The sequence below is a fragment of the Apteryx mantelli genome, chromosome 19, assembly GCF_036417845.1.
Source record: "Apteryx mantelli isolate bAptMan1 chromosome 19, bAptMan1.hap1, whole genome shotgun sequence".
Taxonomy (NCBI): domain Eukaryota; kingdom Metazoa; phylum Chordata; class Aves; order Apterygiformes; family Apterygidae; genus Apteryx; species Apteryx mantelli.
Genome location: NC_089996.1, coordinates 13,779,893 through 13,806,409, shown reverse-complemented (window position 1 = coordinate 13,806,409; position 26,517 = coordinate 13,779,893). Strand labels below are relative to the sequence as shown.

Sequence of the window (26,517 nt, the reverse complement as noted above, 5' to 3'; positions counted from 1 at the left end):
TTAAATTGATGAAACCTGTACTTTCCATAGTTTATATATTGAACTTTAGATACCATACAAAACAGCTCTCAAACCAAAACATTTTCCTTCAGCCTGAACAAAATACGTAGGTTAATTCAAAATTAAATATTTTCATTAAAAAGAATAATTATTTTTTCTCTCTGCTTCAGCCACAGCCAGTTTGTTTTCACCACCATTTCCCCGCTCTGCATGTCTGCAGCAGGGCTTGCGCTGGAACAATGTCCAGCTCTAAACTACTTCTTGCAAATATTGCCGCGAGCGCAAAGCCTGCACCCGCACGTTGTTGGCTTCGGGTCTATTATTCAGCTATTTACAATCAAACCGAGCTCAGGCCCAGCGTTACTACAAGCACAGCTGTTTTTCCTAAGCTAGCTGAAAAGTTAATCCTTCTGCTCATGCCTATTTCTGGGCAGGCTGCAAGTCAGACGACTGCGGCGCTCCCACGGCGGCTGCACCGCCGGCTCGCGAACCCCCCAGGCGACGGCCGGGGAGAGCCGATGATGGCTCCCAGCAGCTGCCCTGGCGGCCGCCCCGCCGCCCGCTCGCCCCCGCGCTGACATTTGAAGACGCCGGGGCGCGCGGGGGCGTCAGGAGACAACCCGCGGCGCGGCTCCACACGAGCGGGGCCCGGCCCAGCCCGGCGAGCCGCCAGCCTAGGCGTCCCCCCCCGGCGCGCGGAGCGGCATGGACGAGAGCAAACCCCTGAAGATCCGGCTGACTTTCTCCATCATCCTGGTCGGCGTCTCGCTCCTCTTCGCCGCCGTGGTGACGGACCACTGGGCCGTGCTGAGCCCCAGGGTGGAGGAGTACAATGCCACCTGCGAAGCGGCTCACTTCGGGCTGTGGCGGCTCTGCACGAAGCGGATTTACGTGCAGGAGCAAGGCGCCAAGGAGAAGGGCTGCGGGCCCATAAGCCTGCCAGGAGGTACGTGACGGCGCTCGTTCCCCGGCCGCGCACAAAGCCCATCGGAGAAAGCATCAGGCGGTTACTCCAGGCAATGTTTAGGAGGTTGTGGGACACGGCAGAAACAAAATACGGTGTCTGTGCCCCTGGCTATTAATCTGACATGGCGCTGCATGTTGCTTTGCTTTCATACTACCCTGCAAACACCACTCGTTTTCATTTCCCGTGTTGTGCGCATGGGCTGCGTTGCCTTGCAAATATATTTTTAACCATATTTAAGTCATCGGTCCCTGCACTGCCAAGAGAGGGGCGGGTATACAGGGAGAAGGATGGGACGCGGTGGGAATCACGGGCGGGATGGAGGATATCTTGCTGACATCTGCCCGGGGGCCCACGGCGCTCGGGCAAACCCACGCCAACTTCGACGAGCGTCAGCAGAGGGAGGATTTGCAGGACTTACAGGGCCACCCTGTGTGGCCGCATCTCTCGGAGGGTTTCCTGCTTCAGATAACCATGAAGAAACAGCTTTTTTGTGACAGTTATTAAGTCATCCACAGGCTATTTCAATAACAGTCATTGCTCAGGGCTGTGAGCAGGGTTGTGATTTACCAGCTTCCAGAAAAGGGCTGTAAACGGAGTTAGGAATGATTTGTCACTGCTTTCCTGAGTCTCCCTACCTTGCAGTGAAGGAAAGCCCTGGGCTGGCGGCTGAAAGCAGCCTAATCGGATACATTTCTTCATTGCAAGTTATTCCACCGAAATCGATAGGAAGGGTGGCAGAGGAATGATCATAGCTGGTTTCCAGGAAGACCGTTACATTCCCATGGTAAAAGGAGCTCATTATATATTTGCTGATTGCAAAGTCAGCAACATTCACACACCATGTACTAATATGCTTTAGCCGTGACTGAGCTACGCTGCTTATTGAGAAGGCTAATAGGGAACTGGCTTCTTTCCAGAACAGAAATAACAAGATTGCCTTCGTGTTAGACTCGCTGTTTGAAATGAAATATATATGTTAACACATATTTGAAAAGTTCTCATGCAAATCTTACTGCCTAAGCTTACTGCATATGCTCTATATTACCTGCAATCCTTTATCTGTTTGGCAAAATTATTTATTCTGAAGCAAGGAGCTAGTTCACAGTGTTCAGATCTGCCTCTAACCAAATTTGGGAGTGCGTGATCTGGAAATTTAATGTCTCTCACATAGGCACTTACACATTCCTCACTCTATGTCTTTCTTTGCACGTGGAGGAAAACTCACACAAAAGGAAAATAATAGAAATTGGTTGATAAACACCAAAATTGCACCAACTGCAGGATAAATATAAAACTCATAAATATCCAGCTGTCTCCAGATTTGCAGGCAGGGCAGCACGAAAGTGGCTGCTGTCTTTGACAGACATCAGCATGTGCTTGCAGAGACGTTGAATCACATCTCCGTGCTGCCTGTCTAACGGGTAATTGTGGCGATATCGAACCGAGCCCTCCACCGGCAGCTCAGCCCCACCACAGGCAACTTGACAGGCTGGTGTGTTTTTGTGGTATTGACAGATATTTTGGAATTTGGATGAAGTCCTGTGTCAAAATAAGCTCGTGAGGTTTCAAACAGCCTTTCCCTTATGAATTACATCGTCGCCTCTGTTATAAAGTAAGACTTAAAACCCCCATTTTACTTACACAGAGGACACAGCATGGTGAGGTGAACAAGTCCCCAGCCACCGAGGATCGCAGGCTGCTGCCACACTGCCTTCGCAGGTCTCTCATTAGACTGATTTCCCACTTTCGGGAAGATGTTGGCAGGGAAACGCTGCAGTTGTGAAACCTGCATTAGTCAAGAAAATGTGAATGAACGAATGTGGTGTAAAAGAGCACAGGTAGACATCAGTTTTCCTGAAAATCATGAGACATAATCAGACATTACTGCTATCACTGGAAAAGAAATATAAGAATTCATCACTGCATTAATAACCATTTACTAGTCACTCTTCAGAGGAAATGGATGGCACTATTAATAATATTTATTAGTTTTTGAGCTTGGCGCAGTGCAAAATGGGGAAGATGTCTTGGCTCATAGTCTACAAAGCTGGCCTGTGATTTAGGCAAAGAGGTTTAAAATTTAACAACACTCTTCAGAGGATGTTGACAAATTGGAAAAGGGTTTGGCATGCTGCTGTGCGGAATAAAAATATCAAGGAGGTGACAGTTAAAACTGGGCAAATTCAGATTAATGTAGGGACATTTTTTAACTGTGATCAATGGACCATTGGAGCCATTTACTAGAGGGTGTGACAGAGTCCTCCGTCACTGCCAATCTTTAACTCCAATGTAGGTGTCGTCTTAAAAAGTGTGCTCTTGTGCACCTGCAAGCTGGGTAGCACAGGTGATGCTCTATAGCCTGTGTCTGCCACAAGCAGGTAAAATTGCTCCTGTTAAATACACGAATCTGAATTTAGCCAATTTGAGTCTGATAGAAAAAGAACTAGAGCAAATGGGGTAACCAGCAGGTGTCCCATTCCCATCCATACAAGAGACTCACCCTGCAAGACTACTATGAAGTTAAACTATTCAGAGCTGCTATCTCTGTGTGTTTCAAAGCCCTTCCTCTGGCTTCCCCTGGCTTTGATGGCCAGGTGGAAACCCAAGGTCTAGCCCCCTCTGTCACTCAGACCTCACTTTAACCTTCAATGCCTCCTCTAAATGTGGCAACAGGTCCTGTCCTCCAAACTTAATATAAGTGACAATCTCAGATTAAAAGCATCCCTCATCCAGCTCTTTCTAACCATCCAGCATGCCACAGAAACCCCAGTGTTAGCATCCTTCTCCGGTTCAAGAGAAAGCCTGTCTCCAACCCCTACCCCGTGCTGACTGGTGATGGCTGCCAGCCCTTAAACTCTGCATGCCCCAAACATCTGCTTGTCTAACCTTCATTCCTCCAGGAGGACTCCACGTCGTGGCACCCAGAGGCTCCACCTTAGCTCTTTGCTCTTGTGTTATTGCTTCATCTTGTGACTGCCATAGCTGCTCTCAGGCTCCCCGTGGCTATGAGTGGCAGGAAGGATTGACTCTGCAGAAACAGAGGAAAGATGAATTAGTCCCTTTCCCTGTGCATAGAAGTCATCCAGGAATCGTGGACCTGAAGGGAAGGGGCCAGGAGTGCTGTAAGCGAAGGTGACCAGGAAGGGGGAGGGCAGTGTCTGATGAACCACACTTGTCATCTGAGTTCACACTTGCCTTCAGGACTTCAGAGTCTGTGGACTGGGTCTGTCAGCAAACTAGGTGACATTGTGACAGAGATTATGCAATTAGGGGTGGAGAGAAACCAAGATTGCCACAAAGTTTTCATCCATTATAAAACCCATCTTAAAACCTATGCATTATGTAAATGTGGTGTGACACAAACAGGCTTTTCTCTAATTTATGATGTCCCCGAGAGGGACTGAAGTCCCTCAGTTCTCTTGAATAAGAGAGGACTTTGTTGATAGAGATATTCCCAGCTTAGCAGAGCACCAAAGTGTCTTCAAACTGAAAACAGTATATCATTTCACCAAAAACAATAACCTGGCTTTGTTCTCCCACAATAACTGCATTTACCAATATGAATACCTTCCCAAAGCTAACTCACTTATGGGATAATCCCATTTATCATACCTTTCAAGAGCTATGCTTTAAGCCACCACACACAGAACCAGCCTCTTTTCCTGCAGATGAGTCCATCTCTGAAAGAGGCTTCCCAGCGCTCCCCAGCTGCTGACCCTGCTTGGGCAGGAGGGGGGATTGCCTTGGCTCAGCCAAGTCGGGGGAGACTTTGGAAGAGCACCCGCTTGAAGACTAGGGCTCCTTAGCACAAGGGTAACACAAATGACCATTTCCTTTTTTGTCTATGTTCTAGTTTAAAAGCAAGTATCACTGAAAAATACATCAGGGTGTGTGTACTAATTTCAGACCCTTTGCCCATCTTCAGGAAAGAACCAGATCCTATGTTCCTACAGAACTAGGCAGCATCCTGTAAATGTGATTTTATTACGATTTACATGTCATTTTATTGTTGGGCAATACTCTCATGGCACCCATATCTGTGGGTCGCTATAGATATTCAAGATAGAAGCAGGAATGGTCCCCTCGACCACACCTGATTTTAGGGTGTTTCTAATCCCTTCAGCAGAATCTGCTCATCCATTGTAGCGCTGTGCTGACCCACACTGAGCCAGCTGCTCTCAAACCAGGGCGGCGTCATCCACTAGTTATCTGTCATATACATAAGTTATCCATCTGCTGTCTACACAAAGCTGTGAAAGGTCACACCATGGCTGGATGTGTTTGACCACCGGCTTTGCACAGTCAGCACCCTTGGGGATTCCTTTTAGTTCACACTTTTCTCTTCGCAGAATTAATTAGAAGCCAAACCAATGATTTCAAGATGAAGTGTCTCAGCTTCATCCTATCTCCCTACCCTTTAGCAGAGGAGTCAATGGACCCCTGAATCAGCCTCCTATCACCATCAGTGATTTTCAGCCTCAACCACCACCAGGTTGTTGGCAAAGATCTGCAGCTGCCCAAGCCCTGCTTACTCAGGGACACGTTGCTCTCTTGGGCTCATCATTTGCAGTTTTAGTTGCAGATGTTTGAGTTCAAACATGTTTGCTCCAGTCATTTGCAGGGCTAATAAAGAACGGGTCAGGAGATGCCAGAGCTGAACAACCATTAACCTAGCTGCAGAGAAAGGAGAACCTGGGAACGCCACACAAGTCAGCTTATAAAAATAGATAACAACGTCTCAGAGGAATCTTCCACTAATGGACCACAAAATGCTGCTTTAGAATTGTCTGTCTCTTTGGAGAGAGAAAATAAATTTTCCTTGAATAAGTAACTCTAAAATCTACCATTAATGTGATCAGAGAAACAAAAGAACCCAACTGGTATCTTGTTGCCACTAGAAATTAATGCTGTAAATAGACGATATTTTCACAGAAGGAATCGCTTCCGCAGAGGTTCTTTTGTTCACAGCTGTTAATGGTCAGACACTCTCATGCAGTGTGTCCAAGAGGTGACACGGCGGTTACAGAAGTGTAGTATGTTCCCCCTGGGTAGACGAAAGGCAGCGCACCCTGCACAGTCTCTGTGCACCGGGGACGCTTGCTCAGGCTTTGCCTCATGGCAACAGTCTCACACTGGAGCAGCACATCCCAGCCTGGACACCATGCAGGCCTGCAACGCGGAGCAGGCTTGGTCCCCCAGACTTATTCCCAAAGATTCACGGAAGTTCACTAGCTCCATTATTTAACAGACAAGAAATGCTGACGTTAACAAAGTAGGCACCATCAGTGGTTGTATTTCATGCAGTCTTGGCAGCTTTCCCCTGTTTCCTGCAAGCTGAAGCACAGCGTACAGAAAGAGAGGCGCTGAACGTGTCCTCTCAAGCGTCTGCTCAGGAGAATAGCTCAATCAGAGCGCTGGCGCTGCTTGCAGCACCTCGATGATTGCACAATTCCAGCCAAATTCTTGGCAAACAATTGTTCTCTCAGCTCTGCACCCCCTTCAAACCTTCAATTAAATAGGTTATAAATAGTGAGAACATGCTCCATCCGAACACAACTGCTGCCAAAGCTTAAAATCAATAGGTCCTCAGCAGACCCTTCCCCATCCCACTCCGACGCTTCAGCTGAAGGCTGAAAGCAGCGTCTTGTTCTGGACGTGCAGAGATGCGTTTCATAGCGCTGCTGAGGACGAGTCCCAGACCAGGCACGCACACTAGTGGGGCCTTCTGCGCCTCGGTACCCAGGCCCCAGCCCCCCTGTCATACCATGCCTTGCAAAACAGACCGAGCCCCATGTATTGATGTTTTGTTCCTGCCCTGTGTCTCTCTTTAGAAAGAAGGTGCAGAGTCCAATGTCTCCCAAGCATGGAGAACCATCTTTCTTCTAATTTCCAGCCTCGAGACTTTCCTGATCGGTTTATAACTGTTTGTTCTCGTATCCCTATCTAACGTAAATAGCATTTCTCCTGCCTGCTGTTTATTGCCACCCACAACTCCTATGTATTTATTGACAGTAACCACATGCCCTCGCTTACTTAATTTCACTATGCTGAGTATTAAACCACACCATGCCCAAGCCGTGTCTTTGAGAGACTCAGCTAGAAGCTTCCCCCCACTCATTATTCCCCTGCCCACGATTATGATCCTTATTCAGCTTACAACCCCTCTACAGATATCCTGCTTATCTGGCAGCGTGCTCACATAAAGGCCAGACGGAGGAACTCCATTAAGCTCCCATTATCTAACTCTGCTATCTTATCAAATTAAGTTAATAGACTGGCCTGACGGGAGCAAACTTTGATAAAGTCAGGTTGCATGATATTCTGTTTGCCCTTGACTTGTGTGGCTTTAATTAACCTTTCCTTCCTTTTACAATCTTTGTTTGCAGCTTTAGATAGCTAATGTCAGGCATCTGACAGTCAGGAAAAAAAGCTGGATCCTCCCTATCATAGTGAAATGTCATGGGCTTTGTGGCATTGCTGCAGTCTCTCTGTGCGATGACCGCAGCGCAGTGACCCTAGGAAGGCGCCATGCAGCAAACTTTTCTGGGCTACTTCTTCCCTCCCAGTCGCTGCCGCAGTGAGGGATAGGAGCAGGAGAAGGGAAGATCAGGGAGGGAGGAGGTGGACGAGGACGCTTGATCCTCCCTTTTTGGAGCCCAGGCTTGGCACAGCCGATCCTCGTATGGCCCATACGGGTCCATATGGGGTGAGGCTCATACAGAGCAGTTGGCAGAGGCAGCCTGCAAAGGGGAGCAAACTGAGATGCTAACTCAGCTGTGGGCACAGGGAGTCTCATTACCAGGAAATACAGCCGCGGAGTAACGGCCAAGACAGAATGAGAAAAATTATCTGTAATTCATGCTTGAAATAGAAGCGCAATCAGTGTGCAAAGCTCTCGGAGGGAGCAGCGTCCAAAAGGTAGCAGAGGTGGCTTCAACCTTGTCTGCACTACCAGAGCCAATGGCCTGCCATGCAAATGCCATTCATCTGCTCCCAAACACAGCAGATTCACCTCAGATTTCTCAGTGTCTCCATCCCCTCCTCTCCCTTAGCAGGGTGGGATACAGCAAAGCCAGTGTGACTGACACGACATGTCAAGCAAAGTAGGAATATTAGAGGAAGTCATCAAACTGGCAGTTTGTCCCCCTATTGCCCTTTTGTGGGAAATGTTCTCCAACAGGAGGGCCTGGGAAGCACAACTTTCAGGCCTGGTAATGCACCCCTTGAGCTGTTTTGATAGACTGAGGCCTAAATCCCTGCAGTAGATCGTTCATTGCCACCTTCATTCTTGAAAGAAAAGTTTGCTGGATGTCTGCAGCAGAACCGAGATCCCATTAGCCTGAACCTTATAAGTGTTTTAAGTCTGACACTTCAATAAAAAAGCAAAGTTAATTCTACTGCATTTTATCAGAGGTTCCTAAGCTCACAGAATTAAATTTCCCTTTGTTCTTCAGAAAGCAACTGTTCCTACTTCAAGCACTTCACTCCAGGAGAAAGCTCAGAGATATTTGAAGTAACCACCCAGAAAGGTAAGAATGGAGCCTGAAAAACATTTTCCTAACATTGCATGAACTGGGTGCACAGAAGATCTAATGTAAATGGGTCCCCAGTCCCAAAAATGAGGGTTCAATCCTGGTTCCACTGAAATCAGTGAAGGAATTTCAACCAGTTATAATGTCGGCTGGGATAAATGTAAAAAGGCCCTGAACAAGGTCAAATTCTAGCTTCCTGGGAAGAATAATTTTTATATATGAGTTGCCTCCACTCTTAAATGTGACCTTATTCAAAGTTGTCCCACAAATATGTAACAATGTCAATATGCATCAAAACTGAAAAAGTCTTTTCATCATAAAAAAATGACATTCATAACATTGACATTATCTTCTACACTCTAAACCTCTACCATCGAAGGAAGAGGACATTAATAAAATCTAAAGAAATAAATCATACCCTGAGCAGAGTCTTGACCCTGAAAAGAAGTACAGAGACTCTATGAAGACCATTAGGAATTTTATGCTTGATATTGATTTTATAAGAAAGTCACATAAAAACCAGAGTGATCAGTGGCAGGAAGGAAGGGAGATCCTGTAAAGACACTTACAGACGGTATTTACACAGCAAGGATCTTGAAAATTGTCTTTCACAAACAAATTACTCATTTCTAATCAGTCCCTGCTAAAGCCAAATATTTTTAGCACTAATCTAATGTGCTCTTCTCTCTTTCTTGCCCTCTCATTGAGGACAAATCCCTTTATAGTTTGCCACACAACATATTTTAGTGTGGAGTAAATGAATTGACAATTACATTACACATATTAAACAATCTGCTCTGCTTCCAGTGGAAATAAAAACGATGGAAAACCCTGCAGCACAGGTTTTCTAAAGAAGCAATTTCCCAAGGCAGGAAAGTTTGTGAATTTTAAATGGGTAAAAGATCATATATCTGAGCTACCTGCTTTTGTTTATTTATATACTGTTAGATCCATCCATCTGATCTTAAAAGTGTATCCAATGATTTCTTGGCCATTTCAGAAGAAATTTGGAAAGAACTTCTTCTCTTTGAAGTAAAAGAAAAAACCTAAGTCACAGTAAAAGATTTTTATATTGAAACTAACTCTTTCAGGCAGTTCTAACACATAGTAAAGAAAACCAAAAAGAAAAACATTAAGAAAATTATAATAAAATAGTGGTATGAAGGCAAAGAGAACAAAGAGTAATACGCTGTTCGCTTTCACAGAAATAGCTCCATTTTGGTGGGAGCTAATTAGTATCAGGCAAAAAGATTCTTCATGATTTTGCCTAGAAGATATGTTTTTTAATGGTTTGAAAGGCAAATATCATCAGGCTCTGTGATGTTCACACATGGCTACACGTGTTAAACATTAAACTAATCTGAAAACAAATGCAATATGTAAATGCAGGTCTGAATTATTCAGTTAGCAATCTTTTCCCACCATTCAGACACTGAACTGTGCTTTGCTGGGTGAGTTGTCTAGGGCATATCCTAGCAAGCTGATCAAAAGAGAGGGCATTTTATGGAAGGTTTAATCCTCTGCCCTTGAGAAGCTGAGTTTTCACAGAACTGGAAATCATTGTTTTACAGAAAAAAAAAAAGAGGCTGTGCAAACACTTCACCTCTGGCCTCCCTCCTACTTGGTCTGGTTTGGTGGCTCTGATTTGGAGCCCTATGGCGCTTACAAATGTCTTTCTCTATCGGTACAACATTGGCACCGGGGCCTCGCAGAGGTCCTGTAATACGGATCTAGAATAAAAATAGCCTAGAGCTGTCTATTTACTCTAAGAGAAGAGCGTGGACTGATGGAAGAAACGAGAGCGCGGCGCGCAGTAATCCCAACAATAACATCTATGCAGCAGGGCTGACGTGACTCCAGCCCAGAGCTTCAGCAGACCAGTGCAGGCGCCGCTTGCTCCTTCAGTATGCGCCCAGAAAAAGATTCCCTCTCTTGCTCTCTCTATTTTTACACCCTTTAAATTCAAAAGATACATGGCCAACGTTTGCCACTGCTTTTCTCTGAGAGAAATAATTCATTAGAACGAATCCTCCCTCCCTCTGCAGCAATGAGAGGATACCTAGTTGACTGACCTTCTGCAATAGCTGACGGGAGCATGCTCGAAATGTGCAGACGTTTACTTTTTTTTGTCTTTGTTTTGCTTTGGCAGAATACAGCATTTCAGCTGCAGCCATTGCCATTTTCAGTGTTGGCTTTGCAATCATCGGAACAATCTGTGTCCTCTTCTCCTTCAGGAAAAAGAGGGACTATCTGCTGAAGCCAGCTTCCATGTTCTACACCTTTGCAGGTAGGAGGGTTGGTGCTGAAATACTTGCACTTAGTTCATAGGAAAATGTAGAGAAACAAGCCTGCGGGTCTTCCTAGAAGGTAATAATCAACTTACATGGCCTGAGTTATAGCAGAGATCAGAGCAGTTGTTACTGTTGGTTCTTCAAGTATTAAAGTCAATGACTCACCTGTGAAGCTCACTGCAATTTTTCTATGCAAAAAAGCAGATAAGGTGGTTAATTAAGGATGAAAAATTGACAGCTGGGTGTTCAACCCACTGCTCTCATCTTCCTTCAGGTCTCTGCATCATCATCTCCGTTGAAGTCATGAGACAATCTGTGAAAAGGATGATTGACAGCGAGGAGACGGTCTGGATTGAGTACAGTTACTCCTGGTCTTTTGCCTGCGCCTGTGCCTCCTTCGTCCTGCTCTTCATCTGTGGAATTATTCTCCTTCTGATTGCCTTGCCTCGCTTCCCCCAGAACCCCTGGGAGACCTGTATGGATGCAGAACCAGAGCACTAATGTTCCCATCACCCCCCCTTGCTTAAAAAGCCAGAAAGTGTTTGGAAAAAATATATATTTTTTAAAATGTCTGGATACTACTATACCATGTGCACCGCCACTACATTAACTAAGTCATTACTGAACCAAGGGATGTTCAATTGCAATTATTATTTTCTTTCAATTTTCTAAGAAAGGAGAAGAAGCGTGAGCAAGCACATGCCACAGAGAGGACAGCATTTTTTAGGGAGAAAATATACAGTGTAGCTAGGCTTAAGAGCAGATGGGTGAGGGATATCGGGCTTTATTCCTGGCTTGGTCAGAGAGACTCAGCGAGAAGCTCTAGCTCCTTGGTGAGTCCGTTTCCCCATTTGTACCACACTGCTGTACCTCCCAGAGAAGTTTCAGTTCACCAGTCTGGAATAAGCTGGAGATCCTTGCACTGTTCTATTGTTCGCAGTGTTAAAATAAAAACACACTTTGCCTAGCGTTGGGATAAAAACTTAGCCTACAAATTTATACCCTGCAGTTCCACTCTTTTGAATTAAGCACAAAAAAAAAATAATAATAATAATTTCCATTCTGCTTAAACTTTGATGGCAAAGCCAAGAAGTACTGCACAATAATGATATTTTCTTTTAATAAAAAGCGTCATCCTCCAGTAGCATGATTTTCTGCAAGATGATTTTGATGGATGAATCACATGGCCCATCAAATTCTGCTAGATCCCGTATTGCGGTGCAATTCTGGATGGTATTTACTGTACGCGGTTCTCATTTGCTCCTTGTGAATGAACTCCGCACAGAATATTCTGCCTTGCTCGCTGCATACACGCATAGAAGTACCTACAAGGCAAAATCCTCCAGGGGAGCTGCCAAGAAGGAAAGGGCTTGGATTTAAACGCTCAGGAGAGTCAGCCACAGGAATGCTACGGAGAAGCATTTACGCTCTTTTTCCTGGGCTCACCGCAGGAGGTGCCCGAGGCGTCGCCAGTGGGTGACACGGGCATCGCCAGTGGGTGACACGGGCATCGCTAGTGGGTGACACCGCCAACGTTGGCCGCCTCGCAGGGGGCAGCGCTCCCCCACGGCCGCCCCACGCCGCCGGGGCCGGGGCCTCACGGCAGCCTCGCGCTGCCCGTGCCTTGTGCACGGGACCGGCCGTGGCGCTCGGCAGCAGGAGGTGCACCGCTACGGTCCTCCTTTAAACCTAAGGAAAAACACGGTGGGGGGGGGAGAAAAGCAAGGAAAGGCAGCTCAGGAAATAGCAAGGCGTTCATACCGCTCACACAATTAGCAATTTCTTTCTCAGTGGTTCCTGTTGCCAAAGGGAGAGTCACACAAGCTGTCGTGGGAGGGAGGTGTCGGATGGAAAGTTTTTGCATTCCAACTTGTGGGTTTTTTTTTTTTTTTTTGGTTTACGGTTCAATTTTTAGAATTCCTTCAGCATTTTTGCAATTATTTTCCAAGCAGGAAAATGCCTTTCTTTTCTGTTTCATTTTTTTTCACTGGATAATTTAAAAAAACAGGAGAAAAGGAAACAGAAATGTTCTTTCCCTCATTGACTAACACCAAGTATTCACAATTTTAAAGCCAAAAGAAGACAGAATTCAGAGCAGAAAAACTCAGATCATTTTGAAGAAATCTGAAATTGTGACATTTTGCTGTTCAAACGCTTAAAGAAATCAAGGAGCATCATCTGCTGGTGATCACAGCACGCAGAACGAAGGCCCGTCCGTGGCCTGCCAGGGCCGGACTGCGCGTTTGGTGCAGCCGAGTCCCCGCAGCACCTGGCTGAGCTCTTGCTGTAGAGAACCAGCTCCTCAACCGTGTGTCTCAGTTTTCCCATCAGGAAAGTGGTAGCGAGAATACAGGGCTTTTGTGCAGTTGCATTAAAATTTTTCAAGCTCTTTGAAGTTGAAAAGCACTACAAATAACATGTATATTATAAAGTTTGGGGATAAAGCATTCATTGGTGCTCAGATCTGAGTATAAACTGGGGAATTCTGCCTACGTCTCATAATGAGAGACAACTGGAAGTCTTCAAGTTGTCAGTGAACCATTGTGAAATGCTAAATGGTTTTGAAATCTTATTTTTGGATACAGAGCTGACGTTCCCAATTTGCATTTTCATTGTGCGAGGAAAACAGGGGCTAGTTTCTAGGGAGAGCCTCTGCATGCTACAACAGCAAGGAAAGTTTGCACGACTCCTGCTGCGCCCGACCCCAGGCTGGGACACCCAAGCACGTGCAGAACCGCAGACTGACCCGGGGGTGACGGCCGCGAGGTGTAAAGACGTTCCCAGCTCAGCTCCGCCAGCAAAATGACCTTACCTTGGATGCGCAAGGGGTTGAGAGAACGCAGCTTTGGGCGTGCGGGCTGGAGCCTCGCCACCCCACGCCAGCGAGGGAAGGCTCCTGCGGGGCGACACGGACGGGACGTGCCCGCGGCGCCAGTGGGATCTCCCGTGCCCCTGCGAAAGCCTTGTGTGCACGTGCTTTTCCATGCACCAGCTGCTTCTTGCAATGCTTCTTCAGCAAAAAAAAAAGTCATTTCTGGGCTGTTTCGTATCCTGACAGGCCAGCTTGTTGCCCAGCCAAGAAGCTGTTTATTCCCGTTAGCGATGTGGCCAATTATGTTTGATATTCGTTAGCAAGAAGAACGTATTTTGGATAAACAGACCGCGGAGGGCCTCACCTTACCAGCGCATGCTCCTCCGCTTGCGCCGGGGCTGAAACACTTCATCCCAGCCCGGCAAGGGCGGTGGAAAGCTTCCACCGAGTAACGGGGTTTGGCCTGGATCCAGGGGTTTTACAGCTTTTCTGTGCTCACTTTACTCATGTGCAAGAGAAAACACACCGCTTAAGGCAGCGAGGCCTTGGACCCACGGGCTGTAACTCGGCCGGCCGGCCTCGATGCCTTCCTAAAGCTCGTGAACTCACCAAGCCTTATTTTCTCTCTGCTGTATGGTAAGAGGCTTTTTGATCGTTCTCTTCTCCAGCCTGTTTCCTGCAGGACCGAGAAGCATGCGCACGACTTCATTTTCCTTTTCCAGATATTAGCAAGCGCTGCCGAGGGACCCATCCGTTAAACCGGTCATTGGTATTCACGGTGGGAAAACCACCGCTCCTCCAGCCGGCTCGTTCTGCCACATCCAGATCTCCCTGCCAGGGAGCCGATAATGTGTTTCAAGGAAGTTAATAAAAGGAATTGGCCTTTATACAAGGGAAAGAAGAATATAATGTCTGAAGGGGGGGGAAAAGGTGTAACCAGGCCGAGTTTTCATTCTCTCAGCTGAGCAGATGGCAGGGAACGGCCACCAATAGTGCTATGGACGTGGCACAAAGATGCGAAAGAAACGTCCACGTCCTCGATGCACCGCACACGAGGTGCCCTGGTGCCGCCGACGGGACACGGCGGCGCTGCTAACGCCTGCCCGCTGCGCTGAAAACCCAAGCACCAAATTGCAGCCGATGCAAGAGAAGACATTCAGCTTTTCTGTTTATGTAAGACTAAGGTTTGCTGTTAGGCACAAGTCACGCAGAGAGTCTGCTTCCTTTATTTTTAAATGCTGTGTTGTGTGAATTTAATGTGCAGAAAGGTGCCAGACTAACAGCCCCGAGGAACCAAATTGCCTGTTTAGCAAGCAGCGAGCTAAACTCTCCAAACAGCGTTTATCCGTGAAGAGATACTACAGCGCTAAGAGCAGCCTCCGAGCAGGTGGGAGCCGCCGGAGCCGTCTCCCGTTTCTCGGCTCCGGGGGTTTGGGGCGCCCAGGGAGCAGGCGCACAGATGGCGTCGGCAGCCACCGAACGGGGCGCGCAAAAGCCTCTGTACAAACCCGACTTCTCCTGCAGTTCCGGCTGGAAAAGTGACACACACACACACACACACACACACACACACACACACACGATGCACACACGATGCTCTGAGGTATGCTTAAGGGTGACTTACATATTTCCCTCTTTCTTTTTCACGGGTTCCCTTCTGCTCCAGCTCTTCCGCGTGGTCCTCGCCTCCGTTTCCCCCTTGCTTTGCTGACAAGCGTGGGAGTTATTCCAGCAGGTCCCGCAGCCCCCAGGGTTGCTTCCCCGCGCTGGGGGCCGCGGCCACGTTCCGGGGGGGCCCTTTCCCTCGCGGCCTCGACAGCTCTGGAGCTCGCATCCCTGCAAGAGCTCATCCGCGCAAGGAGAGCGCGGCCCCCGGCGCTGCCCGGCCCAGGCAGGGGACGGACGCCGAGACCTGGGGCCTGATCCAGCAGCCTACGGTCGGTCGGGCATCTACACGCCAGGGACTTGACCAATGGGCAGAAACTGTTTATAAAACAAACCTCATTTCAAACCTCGTTTAAAATAAATTGCAGCCTCCCGTGGTGGGCCAGTGCCACTTTGAATGCTCTCTATATATTTTTAAACTCCGCTGCTGGAACGTCAGGCCGTGCTGTAGCACAAACTGCCCTTCTAGCAAAGGGAGCCGGCTGAAACGGAGCCACTCAGATTATTTACCCTTTCCATCGTTACCAAGGGCAAGGAAGGAGCTTCGTGGCTTTGTTTCGATTGAGCCCTGGGATGAGCCTGTTCGTGGCTTGTCGTACTTAAAGATGTTCTGACTCCAGCGCAGCTAATGAATATAAATTCAAGCCTTACAGGCATCACATACCCACACGCCGTCTCTAGGTACAAAGCGAGCTGTTCTTCCGCTTTCTGCAAAGAAGTGCTGAGAAAGGCATAAATGCTGATTTCTGGCCTAGTTTCCTTTTAATGAATTTGAGCACGAGGTGCTGGTTCAGAACAGGACTTGAGTCCCAGAGTCTTTTTTTTCCCCTTTTTGCAGGGCAGGGTATGGCAGGTCAAATCCCAGGCTGCTGCTTCAGCTTGTGCCCACTTCAGCTGGTCTCGCTGAGAGACAGCGATGGCTTTACAGCAGGTCTCTTGTGAAAGTACTTGCCCTTCAGGGGAGAGAAAATCTTATGGAAAATGGACTGACATCTAACTAGTTTTGGACAATTCAGATCTCAGAGTGCTTTCTGTAATTTATCAGACACATATATTAAACCCTAATGAAGTAAAAACTTTTCAACATTTCTCAGCTGAAGCTGTTACAAACCCAAAATCCAACTGATGTTTCCATTGCATTTGCTGAAGATCTTTTTACTTTTCTGGAACGAAAGAAAAGAACTTGGAATGATTCAGTCCTCGCTCCCTGACACAGCCAACAAAAAGATCCTGGAGCAAATATCCTATACCAAGAGAAATAGCCTGCATTTCATGTCAAGCAATATGATGTGCAGTTTTTTATAGGCACCATAGATCATCACCATCCGGCTTGACAAGCTAACTGTCTGCAGTTTTTCTAGGAAAACCAGAAATTTAAAAACTAACCATACAAATGAAATGAGTTGAATGATGCTACAGCCAGAGCATAAAGCATCGTGGGCTTATTGCTTTGGAAACGTTACATTCGAGTTTACTTTAAAAAGAAAATTTCCATCTAGTCAAAAACACTTACTTACTGCTTTCAGTGGTAGTTATCATAGAGATGTTACACGTGTAGCAAAAGCACTGCTTAGAGCAGCAATCTCTGCATAAAACATAATAGAACTCGAGAAATCTGGGAACAAAACATTAATTAATCAAAGCAGCGAATGGGACTCGGAGGCTCTGCAAGGTCAGGTTCCACGGGAAGCATTTGCACACCGCGAAGAAAGGGTCGCTAATGCCACAGCCCATATAATTAAACAAAGCGGTACAATATATATCAGATGTCACCTTTCAGGAGAAAATAGGGATGAAAGGGCTTGGATTTTAACTTAGCCTGCTTTTATGCATGAGAGTTATTTATTATTTGTATAGTGGAAACACTTAAAGGTCCTACTGGAACAGGGAAGCCTTATAAAGGGTAAAGACTGATGCTAGACAGCACAGGGAGGGCAACTGTCCCAAAGACACGTGGGTTTTTTTTGTTAAGACGAGCTTGACACTGCGAACGCATCTGAGAAGCCCGAGCTTCACAAGATTATCTCTGTTTCAACACGTCCCTTGGGGGGTCGCATGCCACCTCACCGTGCCTGCTGGTAGCAAAGGCATTTCTTCCTGGGTTTTGGTGGTTTCTGCAATTCATTTAAGTTTTCCCCCCACTTTTCCTCAGACCAGTGACGTGCAATGATGTGAAGACGTTAAACACAACTCATGCGAAACGTGTGCTCATCCCTATAGGACCAGATTCGGCCAAGCCTCTTCGCATCAAAGCGGCACCTGTTGCGCAAGGAAGGGATGTTCAGAGCGAGGCACAGTTCAGCCTTGCAGACCGGCAGGTGGCAAAACCTCACCGACAACGAGCTCGGTGAAAAAAGGATGGAAAACGGGCACAAGCTGGAGCTACGGAAACCTGCCGAAGAGGCAGGATGGCGAAAAGCTCGTCCTGCCCAGGGGGCAAACTCCCAGAGGGCAGTAAGAGCTGCCCTCCAGGAATAACGAAGAGCGGGCGACGACCCCTCGGAGGCGCCACGCGGAGCTCTTAAACGCGGCGAGAAGGCGAGAGGGTCGGCGGCGCGCGGCTCCCCGGGTGGCTGCGCCCGGCCGCTCCGCTGAGGTCTCCTCACCCCCCCAGGGACGCCGCCACCAGCTTCTGCTCCGTGCCGGATCGAGCGCCGTTTGGCGACGACTGCTCGGCGCTCCGAGCGACACCGATGCCAAAAGGCAGCAATAATCCGCCCACGTAGCTTCCTCCGTTACCGCCGTCCTCCGGCACGAGAGCAGGGTCCATTCCGGTTTCTTTTTCCGACACGGTTAAGACCAAGCTTGAAAGCTCACGGTTTCACAAGAATTCAGTCTTCAAACAGGGAGGGGAAAATCTACCAACCGCCTTCGTTAAGAAACTTTTCAAAGGGTAGGAGCTCTATTTTAAATTAAAAAAATAATGTGTTCAAATAATTTATTTTAAATCCCTCTCTCAATTCTACATTAGCTCCTAACAAAACAACGGCAACTTCCCATGAGACATCCCGACGCTCCTCGTGAAAAAGTGAAATTAAAGAGAGTAACATCAGAACTTATTTTTGATACTAAATACAAACTTTCTAATTATAGGGCCGGATCATCTAGTCATTTAAAGTTCCCCAAAGCAAGAGGTGTTTATTCCTGGATAGGGAGCATGGGATTTTTTTTTATTTATTTATTACTTCAAAGCCTGATATTTTAGCTATAAAAAAAGTCAGGGAGTGAAACACTCAACCGGTGAAAATGTCCAAGCCTCCATTCATTTCCTCTGAGTTAAGACAATTTACACAAACTGAAAATCCAAGCTCATAATTTAAGAGTTTCACCATAAATGCAGCTGCTCCATACATACAGCGGAGCCAGAGCCCACTGGAGCCATCTGCAAGGTTTAACTTAATTTCAGTAAGAGTCGGAGGAGGCCCTGGAAGAGTTTACAGTACAGGTTCTCTCAGGCAGCTATGACGCCAATAAAAGTTGGGCAATTTGTTTTAAAAAGAAAAGATCCCACTCAGGGCTATATACATGACATATACGGGCCAGACAAGACATTTTAAAACAAATAATCTTTCGGAAAAGATATTAACTTCAAGAAATGGAAGTGACTCATCCTAAACGTTTCCGAAGTTGATATTTAGCAGGTATCCACCATACTCTCCTCAAACTCCTGGGTGAGAGCACTTATGAAAATTTATAACCAAAACCTGTGGGGATTTTTATAAAGCTATATAACTGAAAATGTAAGTTCAGAGAGAGAGAGAAAAAAAAAAGCCACTTTATCCATAATATTCCCACGGTCGATAAAACGCCGGTGTCAGACGGTAAGAATAAAGCGTGGCGAAGTGCGACCGCCTTCCCCTTAACTAATTCACAGATAGCAGTAAATTAACAAGTGACATTTATTAGTTTAATATTCAAATATGGTGAACAGAATCAAAAGACTGCTCCATAGAAATGAGTGATTTCGAAACCCCTGAAGTCCCAGGCCGGCTTGGCGAGGCGCAGTGCCCGGCGCCCTGCCTCACCTTCGCCGCCCCTCCGCCGGCGCGCGGCCTTCGCTCGGGGAGCGCGGAGAAGCGGCCGACTTCCACCGAGCGCGCGGCCGCCCTCGCGAACAGGCTTCCCACGGACCTTCCTCCGCAGCCCTCGGCTCAGCAAAACCCCGGTTAAGCTAACGGGGGTTTTGCACGATTCCAGGCTGCAGAATTTGGCCTTTGCTCATTTTGGGTCCTCTAGACGTGATGCCACATGCTGAAGTGCTAAGCAGTAGTTGGCAGGGGCTTTCCCCTCCCCCAGCATCTCTCGTTTGGTTTAGACAGTAGGAAATAAATTAACCAGTTATGCATCTTTTTCTTCACAGCAAAAAAAAAATTTAAAAAAAAAAATTGTTTTTCAGATAAGTTTCTGAACCATGAACCAGCAAAGATTTATAATAAAAAATTTATATGCAAACCTCCGCAGCGTACTGAGTTTAAATCAACCTTATTACGTAAAGACCCTTACCTTACAACATGAAGCCAAATGCAGAAAAACTGATTGTAACCAGAGCAAAAATCTGATTGAACACAGCAGCAGCCACTGCGCATTGGTAAGGTATCCCAAGGACAGCCGTACACATCCGAAATCACCCCACACAGCTCTAAAATTTTAATTCTTGCATGTAATAAATGAACATTGTAAATACACCCGGCCCAGTCCCAGTAAAAATTAAATATTTCCCAGATTTAAAGTTATCCCTTCAAGTGTAAAAGGAGGACAACTCATCTGGAGAAGCTACACAAACCCCTCTCTACCTCCCCAGCTGCAGAAGATGAACAGTGTGCAAGAGCAGAGTTCTTTACGGACAACATTTATCTTCCCAGTTTCCACTCACACTTGTTTCTCTAATTTTTACATACCCCGCAGAATTTTGTTTTCAGTCTGCACTCCTGAAGGGCCAGGTTCGTGGAGACCTCAGCAGAACTCATGCACTTAAACAACCTGAAAGCCATTATCCCGCACAGATTTAGATTAATTTGGATGCAGCTTTGACAAACATTAAATCTCTTCTTTAATGATGTTCCTCAAACAAAACAGTTAGCAAAATATCTGAATTTCCTTGTATAATGTCACATTTTAATGTAAACATCAAATAATGTACCAAAAGTTTTACCGGAAAAAAAAAAAAAATTAAAGCGGCACAATTCTTTATACCACTGGAGAAGGGGGGAGGAAAAAGCCAGATTACAAACATTTACACATGCATAGTGAAAAAAAAATTAAACAAACAAACAAAAAAGTATTTTACTAAATTCACGCAATTTTTTTTAAAATAGTTATTAAATCTACTAAGCACCAACATACCTAAAAATTTATTTTCAGCTTCATGATTCATTTAAAAAACCTATCAAATTAACTTTTCAAACAAGCTTATATTACTAGCTTGTCCAAAAATAAAATGTAGAGTATTTTTTTTAAAGTATACCAATACTTTTTATCTGAATGTTTCCAAACAATGGCATAGGTGTCTGCAAAGAATGCCTTTACTTTACCCTACAGTGGATGGAAAATACAATACCACATCATACAGAATCTAAAACTATAAAAGTCTGAGAATGCAGCATCCCTTCACAAAAAAGCTGATAAAACTGAAAGTATTTAGAAGATGCTGCACCTTTATTAAAAAAAAAATTAAATGAATTTAAGCAGAAATAACATACATTTTTACATTAACTGGCCATTTCTGGTACAGAAACCCAGCATAGTATGCTAATGTTATTGAATAAATGTAAATGCTACTTACAATCTTTTTAAATACAATTTAGACAAACTTTTTCCTTTTTTTTTTTTTCTTTCTTTCCTTTTTTTTCTTTTTTTTTTTTCTTTTTTTAAGTTGCACAGGTAACCTCTCAGCTGCTAGTTTAATGCAACACATCGGTAACATTACAAAAATTAAAAAATAATGTGTGTGTTTTTTCCTACAGAAAAGCTTCCAAAAATCCGACCCACATCAAAAAACGCAAAATAATGGAATATAATTAAAAAAAAAATTAGTTGCAAGTCTAGCAGCAAAGCAATTAAGTGAGGATATATTTACTAATATAAACAAAGGGAATATTTGCAACTACAGGTGAAGCCCCAACTATCTTAGATCTACCGACACAAATAAAAATTAAATTCTCTCTAAAAAAAATATTCTGGTTATTTAAAATAGGAGTAAAAGCCGTTGCTACCTGATGAACTACCTAGGCTAAGTTCCTGAAACAAAGACAGAGGGTCGCTATTCTTTTTCGCCTGCTCGGGAGGGGGCTTGGGCTTCGGCGGCGCCCGCAGAGCGCTCGCGTAGGACATGGCGGGCTTGCTCCCGCCGGCGGGCTGCTGCCCGCTGCTGCTGGACTCGACGATCTGCTTGTTGGGCATGAGCGGCGGGAACTGGCCGAGATGCTGCAGCACGCTGTAGTTGAAGGAGTTGGAGAGCTGGATGCTGTCGGCCTTCAGGTGCTCCTCGGGGGGCTTCACCGTCTTCGGCGGAGCTGCGGAAGGAGCAAACACGGTTCATCTCAATGAGCGACTCTGACGTCGGAAAGAGGTTTGCGATAATCGCAGAGCCGGTACGGAGCGGCGCAGAAAGCCACAAAGATCACGACCGTACTTTAACATGGCAAGAGACTGGAACAATTTCAAGACGTGAGCCCTTCCCAGGATCCCTTCAAACGCCCCCCGAAGCTGGTGGAGCTAACTGGCAGAGACGACCGCGCGGGACACCAGGAGGCTCCACAGGGGCTAGAGCCCCTTCCCAACCCAGGGCAGCCGGCTGGAAAGCGCAAGCCCAGGCGCCAATCGCCTCCCAGGGCGGATACGGAGGGATCAGGCAGAAAGGAGCGAGCGGATCGTCAGTGCCCAAACTGCAAGGGCACAAAGCAATATCCTGCTTCTCCCCATTTCCCTCCCCCGTATCGCAGAACCGAAAACTTCTACCCGGGACTTGGCACCCGCCTTTAACAGACACCTAATGCTGCCAAAAGCTTCCCGCAGGAGCAAGCCACTGCCTCTGCCGGTAACCTTCCCCTCGCATCCATCTTCTGCGCTCAATCACTCTCGATCCTAGGGATTTTCTCCTTAAATTATCCATTTCCAGCTACTGGTGGTTCTCCCACATAAGAGGTTATACTTCATCATTACTCTGACAAAGTACCAGAAAATACTAGGAAATACACTGAGATCACTGATTCAATTTATGGTGGTTCCCTTCCAATTGTAATAGAGCAACAAGAAATATTACTGATTCTGGAGAAAAATAACTTATCCCGCAACAAATCCCATTACTTTCCTTCGTTTTAGCACAAACACAGTTGCACTTGAAACCACTCAAAGGGAATATCTGGGTTTACTATAACTTTTTAGGAAGACTAAGAAGTAGTATTGCTTTGGCTAGAGGAAATACTCATACTCAGCAGGACTCTTCCGTAGACATCTGCAACGCAGCAGAACACTAATAACGTGACAACGCAGCAAATGCAACTCCTGCAAGCAAACACTGAACTACGGCAACAACAGACGCTTTCCGAAGGCTTGCTGAAGCTAGGTCACGATTTGAAGGGACGGCAGAAGATATTTTGTGAACAGAGAAAACGCTTTTCCACGGATGCCTACCGAGGAGCTCGCGGGGCGGCGCGGGGCGGCCAGGGCCGGGGCCGGGGCCAGGGCCAGGGCCAGGGCCAGGGCCGGAGCTGGAGCCGGAGCCGTTGCATGGAATGTTTGGGAAGGGGGCGGCCGAGGAGGAGGTCACCCACAGCTCGGGGGACGAGTAGTTGAAAGGGGGCTGGGTGCTGTGGTCCTGAAGCTCTTTACACTGACCAAGACTGTCTTGAGGAGTGCTTAATTCTTCAGAACAAGCCTGGACTGAACTAGAGGAAATTCTTCTTTGGTACAACGGCCTGCCTGGTCCTCTTGGTTCATACTGCAAGGAAAAAAAGAAAAAAAGACCTTTTGTTCCTTTTATTCATGTATCAAATGCTATTTTTATACACAGTTTTACATATAAATCTACCTGCTATCATGTCTTACAAAAAAACCAAAAAAAACCCCAAAACTCATTGCACATAGAAAAAACTAATACATTTCTAGTGGTCTGTTGTACACAACCACGTATTTTAGTCACATAAAACAGAAAGGAAGTACAAACAGCTTCAACTGCATTTCCTCAATTCTTATCAACCTTTTTACCTTCGAATCTTACACTCGGTGTGGGAGATACCTATCAACGTAGTGAGCAGAAAGATCCCCGGCATTTACAGATGAAGGAAAGGGAACACAGAAACATACAGTAGCAAGGGAAAATGTTCAATTACGACAGAGAGAGAAAAAATGGCATCTTTGGCTTTAACTTGCAAAGGGCAAATGAAGGACTCGCGTACCAGGGTCTGGGCGGGTATGGTATCACAGCTGTACGCTGCCTTTTGCATACGTACACCCAGCACAAATGCTCAGTGAAGTGTATCCTCTCGAGAGGAAAAATGAAAAGAACTCCAGCTGAAACCACAGAAATTACTTGCTTCCAGAAATCCCGCAGCTCTTGTAGATGGAAAGGGCAGGAGATCCTGCTGCCTTTAAGAGTTCCGATTTAAGGAACCTCTAAACTTTCTCAAGATCCAAGGCAAGTCCATTGCATTAATTTTTTTGTTTAAATGAACCGGTTATTGCTTCCTTCTGCACTGAACTACCAAGAGCACAAAAGAAGGAAAAGTCACTGAAGTAGATCTATACTTGGTAATGGGAAAAGTAAACATCCTAATGAAATGTCATAAAAAATTAGCCAAGCACATACAAAAGAACTTGCTTGCAATGCCCCATAGTTGTTATTGATCATCCACAAAAAACAGAGAAAGCAAAAAAAAAAAAAAAAGTGCACGAAAGACCCTGTAAGATCTCGTTACAGCTGCCACATTCTGATGATCTATCAGTGAAACAGCACTTAGATTTCCTGTCACTGCATTCTCTTGAGGATGCTCGTTAAAAACAAAAACAAAATACAGAAGTTACAGCCTGAATCGAAGTCTAAAGGTATCCTTTTTATTGAGTTTAATGGGTAATTTCACATTTTTGATAAGCAATTAGGAAGTTATCGACGTTCTGGACACTTGCAAGTACAGACCAGGCAGAATGAGGTAAGTATTCCCTTAGATACGCATTTCAAATCTGCTTTGACTATCTGCAAGCAAAAGCTTATAAATACTGATCTAGAAAATAGTTTAATATGGAAAAGATGACAACAATGTTTCAAGAAGGAATAAGACGTACTGTCGCGTCTCTGTCTTCAGTTTGTTTTCTATTATAAATTATGCCAAAGCAGGTTATTAGCAGTTTTAGAGCTTTTTCATTTTCATACTAAAAGATACCTACTCAAATTCTTCATCGTTTTAAAGGCCACTCTTGGTTCTCATCACAAAATTACTTCAGAACGTGCTTAACTTGAAGCAAAAAATCCTACAGGTTTAGACAAAACTAACCACATTTTAAAATAAAGTGATTTTCACAATGCTTTCCTAACAGTGGTGATTAACAGATCGAAATTGAAGGCATATTAGAGGGTGCAGCATTAGAGGTATTTAGAAAAAAATACCAATTTACGTGGGTACTGCAGTATTTGATAACAGGATACTCCTGCGAGTGACATTCATATACAGGCTTTATATAGTTACACAAAGCTGTGGCAGACGGTAAAGAACCATTCACAATTCTTTCAAGGACGTTATACCTTGCATGTAACTGAGTGAATTGTTTTTCACATCATCTTTTATTCTGTAAAACCTGCAACCTCCCTGGTTTTAATCTACTAAAATGAGTTTAAATGTGACTGAGAGGCTGCTGAAGACATGTAATCACTGGACATGCATCAAGAACTCCATCTTCAAAAAATGTTAGTTAAATAACCTTCAAAATCCCACGCTGCTTAAACTTGCGTAGCTTGTGAACTAACCACTGTATTGTCTGACAAGGTCATTTATACTTTGACTTACCTGTATGTATCCAAAGCTAAAAAACCTCTTATCTTTAAATGTAATGTCTACTTTACTCAGTTCTTCTCTATCATAGCATGTATATGACTAATCTATACATTCATATAAAGAAACAAAATAATATGATAAATGTTACTGTGCAGATTTTTCCACATTTAAGCACCTCACATCCACTGAAATAAACTCAAGTTAGTACCCCACAAACTCCTTGACTTTGGCTAACATTAATTGAGAAGAGTTGTCCTCCCTGATTTCAAAAAGTTCTACATTTTTCATCCATTAAAATGAATACATTTCAAATAAATTGATAAGCAGTCAGTTATTAGAAGCTCTAATGTTTAGAAACAGTAATGTTTCATAAATGGTTTCAATGAATAATAATTTCAGAAACGTAAGACACTGCTTCAGAATACAGTAAGCTATACATTTCAAAATAAGAATATTTTTGTATAATCATATAGAAAACTAATTATGAAATTCTGGATTTGAAATGAGTTTTAAAATACTAACAGCCATTACATCTCCCCTGAAACCTGCCTCATACGAGGAATCGCTGTTAAAATACAACTAAGACTGCGTTTTGACTCCTTTACTTATTCAGTTCTACCCACTAGCTGAACCAAATCTCTTGCAAACTTTGTAAGTCTCTCTCTTTTAGCACTTTTACCGCATCTGGCATTTCTGTCACATATTTTGAAAGGAAGAAGAAATATAAAATGAATTTGCACTAATTACATAAAGACTCACTCTATTTGTCTTCAGATAGCAGGAGCTGTCAGAAACTCTGTCGGAATATTTATTAGTTTATTACTGCTGAAGAGCCATTGTTCTTATGTCCCGCTGTACTGATGCATTAACTGTTGTCACAAGTATTAGATTTTATACAAGGTGGTGTGGTTTAATGGGCTGAGACACAGAATTCCTAAATGTCTATAAAACCAAATCTTACTACAGCTCTAGCTAGGACTTTGAGGACTCTGTTAACCTCTCTGAATCTGTAAAAGACAGAAATTTGTAAAATACAGTGGAATTCCATTTTAGATGTTTCGCTCAGACACATAAAAAGTAAGATCTTTTCTACTTCCAAAATCAAAAGACAATGAAATATGTATTTTATGGGATAGTGATGAGCAGAGATGCCACAGCTAGTGCAAAAACTTGGACAAAAACCTATCACAGGACAAGCCACTTAAATTTACACAGAAATACTGGATCACATGCAGTCAGTTTAAAATTACCTGAGAATATTAAT

The 26,517-nt window shown here is 45.0% G+C and overlaps 2 protein-coding genes across 7 annotated transcripts in view; one reads left to right on the top strand and one right to left on the bottom strand.

Annotated features, from left to right (window-relative positions):
* Positions 1-478: 478 nt before the first annotated feature.
* CACNG1 (calcium voltage-gated channel auxiliary subunit gamma 1) lies at positions 479-11,934 on the top strand. Its single transcript, XM_013953069.2, has 4 exons — positions 479-946; positions 8,422-8,496; positions 10,649-10,786; positions 11,065-11,934. Exons 1-4 carry the CDS (start codon positions 706-708, stop codon positions 11,289-11,291), a joined length of 681 nt encoding a protein of 226 aa, XP_013808523.2. The 5' UTR covers positions 479-705; the 3' UTR covers positions 11,292-11,934.
* A 7,218-nt stretch (positions 11,935-19,152) lies between these two features.
* Positions 19,153-26,517, bottom strand: part of HELZ (helicase with zinc finger) — a 92,119-nt gene continuing 84,754 nt past the window's right edge. For all 6 annotated transcript variants that reach the window (XM_067308108.1, XM_067308110.1, XM_067308111.1 and 3 more), the window contains 2 exons: positions 22,900-23,206; positions 19,153-21,779 (listed from right to left, as the gene is read on the bottom strand). In XM_067308108.1, coding sequence (XP_067164209.1) covers positions 21,448-21,779; positions 22,900-23,206 — 639 coding nt within the window. In that variant the 3' untranslated portion in view covers positions 19,153-21,447. The remainder of the gene's footprint in view (positions 21,780-22,899; positions 23,207-26,517) is intronic.